General features: G+C 44.6%; 1 protein-coding gene across 1 annotated transcript in view; it reads right to left on the reverse strand.

Annotated features, from left to right (window-relative positions):
• Positions 1–1601: 1601 nt before the first annotated feature.
• rcn1 (reticulocalbin 1, EF-hand calcium binding domain) overlaps positions 1602–4343 on the reverse strand; it is a 5296-nt gene continuing 2554 nt past the window's right edge. The window contains exons 5-6 of the mRNA XM_066647491.1: positions 3187–3386; positions 1602–2960 (exon numbers count right to left, since the gene is read on the reverse strand). Coding sequence (XP_066503588.1) covers positions 2853–2960; positions 3187–3386 — 308 coding nt within the window. The 3' untranslated portion in view covers positions 1602–2852. The remainder of the gene's footprint in view (positions 2961–3186; positions 3387–4343) is intronic.

The following is a 4343-nucleotide window of genomic DNA, read 5'->3' on the forward strand; positions in this document are numbered from 1 at the left end:
AGAGTGAGAGAGAGAGAGAGATAGAGAGAGAAAGGCAGAGAGAGAGAGAGAGAGAGAGAGAGAGAGAGAGAGAAAGAGTGGGGAGAGAGAGAGAGAGAAAGAGAGTTGGCTCAGTTCCCAAACGCTCCCACAGCATCAGTAAAGAAAAGGGAATGGAGCTCAGCGCCAAACTCACCTCCGTCTCCACGTTTCTGGAGCGAGCCGCAGGCGTCAGACTCTCACTGTGTTTATATTTACAGAGTACAGTCCGGTTCAGTTCTGTTGTTTGAGCTTTTGACATTAAATAAAGTCTCAGGAGAATTATCACAGACTTCACTGTTTAGGAAAAAGAGAGAAATAAAGAGAGTTCATTACAATGTGTCCATGTGTGGCTGTTATAAGGGTGTGTGTGTGTGTGTGTGTGTGTGTGTTTGCCTAAGAGTTTATTTTTAATAATGTTAGGAATATTTTACTTAAAATAAATCCTGGTTTGAATCAAAGTGAACTGATTAATCTCACTGTCCGACAGCAGTGGGGTGAGTGTGTGTGTGTGTGTGTGTGTGAGAGGTCAGTTTGCTTAGCAAATTCACAACCAGCCACTCACAGTCTCTCAGGAAGTGTGTGTGTGTGTGTGTGTTTGTTTCACGGCACAGAGAGCAAGCAACTCTTCAAAAGCTCCAGGAACCACACGCCTCCAACAAAGACCAGAAAGAAAAAGACAGACAGAAAGAAAGGATGATCTAAATGTCAGGATCGAGGAGATTGATGTGGAGAGACGGAGGAATAGTAAAATAAACAGATTGAAGGAGAGGAATAACAAAAAACTACAGTGATGTAGAGATGGGAGGTGGAATTAATGGTAATGAGTGGAGGTGTAAAGGGTTAATGGATGGAGAGATGGATTGACTCGACTCTACATTCAGTTGTAGTTGGCGTTAAATCGTTTCCTCTCACTTCCTCAGTCCCGGTGTTGCACTGCCCCCTAGTGGTTACCGCTGAAACACCACCTCCACGGAAATCATTTCCAAACTGAACAACTTTCAGAATTGATCTCAATCTGAAAGCCTCTCTCTCTCTTTCTCTTCATCCTTTACTTTTCCAGTTTCTCTTTACTGTGTTCCCACGTGTAAACCACCAGGAGGCAGATGTGGAACAGTTTCCAATAAGGAGCAGACGTCTGTAGAGTCGTGAAAGGTTATCAATCAAACCTCACAGCAACGTTTCAAAATGTCTTTCCCCCCAGAAAAGAGCAGAGGATGCTGTTGAAGTGAAGAGGACAACACTTCTGCCCAAGTTCAGATGAGGAGCAGGCGTCCGGTTACTAACATACTTTAATCGTACAGTTGTTTTTGTTTCTGTAAAAGGTTTAAATTGCAGTTGTGTAGGAAAGGTGCTCTATAAATGAACGTGCCTGGTCTGGACTTGCTGTATTTCTTATAGACACATGACACACAGAAGACTTCATTCATTCATTCATTATCTGTAACCCTTATCCAGTTCAGGGGCGCGGTGGGTCCAGAGCCTACCTGGAATCATTGGGCGCAAGGCGGGAATACACCCTGGAGGGGGCGCCAGTCCTTCACAGGGCAACACAGGCACACACACACCCCTACGGACACTTTTGAGTCGCCAATCCACCTACCAACGTGTGTTTTTGGACTGTGGGAGGAAACCGGAGCACCCGGCGGAAACCCACGCGGACACAGGGAGAACACACACAGAAGACTTAACACAGAAATTGAAAATGACAAACCCTGTTATGATAAATACAGGCGTTTTTAAAGCTGCAGTAAAAACAATCTGTAGGAATCTGTACGGTGTGAATCCTCCCGAGCAGGAAGAGCCCTCAGACCATTTGATCATTTCCTCAGTTTGTCTCAGAGGGGTCTGGAAGTCAGTGGATGAATCTCTCTGAAGAAGAGAATCAGACGACGACGACGACGACAACGGACTGTGGAGCAGCTGGAGTCTCGTATCAAGAGAGAAGTCCACAAACCTGCAGCGCTGAGTCTCCTCAGTTCCCAAACGCTCCCACAGCGTCAGTAAAGGAAAGGGAACGGAGCTCAGCGCCAAACTCACCTCCGTGTCCACGTTTCTGGAGCGAACTGTGTTTATATTTACAGAGTACAGTCCGGTTCAGAGACAGTTCTGTTGTTTGAGCGTTTGACATTAAATAAAGTCTCAGGAGACTTCATTGTTTAGGGAAAAAAAAGCGTTCATTACAATCTACAGAAGTGAACTTTCCAAACCTGGAAAAGAAATAACAGATGAAACATTACACTGAGGGAAAACTTTACTGGGTCTAAAGACATGTTTGTGCTGTTTCTTTATATAATTTACTGTTTAAATAACATAAAGCCTTTTAAACTTCCAAATAAAAACATATACCACAGACATTTAAATCTCTACCATGCAACATTCAACCAGAAAAACAACGAAACACTCCTGGCTCTGAGTTTTAAACACATCAGAAAATAAAAGAAAAAGGAAGCTGTGACTGTGGGACACACTCAGATTCACAAACACTCCTGTTACTCTAGGGCTATTCTACATCTGTGACAGATTTATTAAAATAACACTGGGGGAGTCCAGTGAAAATGCAAATAAAAACAGTCCAAACGTTAAGGCTCCAAACAGTTGTGTCAAAGTCCACACGGAACGGAGGGATGAGGAGAAAGACGTGAGGAATGGAGGAGGAATGACGTGTTTGAGGTAGATCTGTGAATACCAGACGGTCAGTGACTGGATGCAGCTGAAGGTTTTGGGCTCGAAGACAGCAGCACGACTTGACGATGATCACTAGGCTGTGACATCACCAGACAATGACCTCACAGAACGATGACCTCAACACGCAGTGATGGACTTGCCCTCAGTCACAACTCATCGTGGGTTTTCATTAAATCTTCACCGTAGTTAGTAGCTTGACTTCCCACAAACATGTTCCAGTTCTCCAGGATCTCGTCTTTGGTCAACATCTGGTCCTGGACAAAACAGACGTTTGCTCAGGGTTAGAAACTAGGGTTAGGTTTAGGGTCGGAGACTAGGCTTGAGGTCTGAGTTAGAATCAAAGAAGACTAGGGTTAGGGTCGGAGACTTTACTTTAAGTCTCCATATTAGTGAGACACTGTGTGTGTGTGTGTGCGCGTGTCACTGTGTGTAATGTGATGTCAATATGAGGTGTGTGTGTGTGTGTGTGTGTGTGCTGACCTTGTCGATGTCAGACTCGTGGAGCAGGTGTCGAGCCTCCGCCTGAGCGTGGTCGTAATCCTGAGGTAGGATCCAGTGTCGAATCTCATCCACATCCATCTTTCCGTCTTTATTGAGATCCCGGAAATCGGAAAACTGATCCCTTTCCGTCTTCACCCAGTCCGGCTCTGGACCACCCTCTTCATGAGCGAACATATCAGCTACACAACAAACACACACCTGAGATTCATTACTGGCAACACACAAATGTCCCTAACACACACACACACACACACACACACACACACACACACACACACAGCTCCCTTAAGCCCTAACACACGTCTCTAGCACTCACACAGGCATCAGGAGACTGAAAACTACAAGAACACAGTAAACCACCAGGAGACTGAAAACTACAAGAACACAGTAAACCACCAGGAGACTGAAAACTACAAGAACTCAGTAAACCACCAGGAGACTGAAAACTACAAGAACTCAGTAAACCACCAGGAGACTGAAAACTACAAGAACACAGTAAACCACCAGGAGACTGAAAACTACAAGAACACAGTAAACCACCAGGAGGCAGTAAACCACCAAGACACTGAAAACTACAAGAACTCAGTTAACCACCAGGAGACTGAAAACTACAAGAACACAGTAAACCACCAGGAGACTGAAAACTACAAGAACACAGTAAACCACCAGGAGGCAGTAAACCACCAAGACACTGAAAACTACAAGAACTCAGTAAACCACCAGGAGACTGAAAACTACAAGAACACAGTAAACCACCAGGAGACTGAAAACTACAAGAACACAGTAAACCACCAGGAGGCAGTAAACCACCAAGACACTGAAAACTACAAGAACTCAGTTAACCACCAGGAGACTGAAAACTACAAGAACTCAGTAAACCACCAGGAGACTGAAAACTACAAGAACTCAGTAAACCACCAGGAGACTGAAAACTACAAGAACACAGTAAACCACCAGGAGACTGAAAACTACAAGAACACAGTAAACCACCAGGAGACTGAAAACTACAAGAACACAGTAAACCACCAGGAGGCAGTAATCCACCAGGAGACTGAAAGCCACCAGAAGATGGTAAACTACAAGAACACAGTAAACCACCAGGAGGCAGGACTCAATAAACCAATAAGAAAAGCTGT

The sequence above is a fragment of the Hoplias malabaricus genome, chromosome 16 (genome assembly GCF_029633855.1).
Source record: "Hoplias malabaricus isolate fHopMal1 chromosome 16, fHopMal1.hap1, whole genome shotgun sequence".
NCBI classification, from domain to species: domain Eukaryota; kingdom Metazoa; phylum Chordata; class Actinopteri; order Characiformes; family Erythrinidae; genus Hoplias; species Hoplias malabaricus.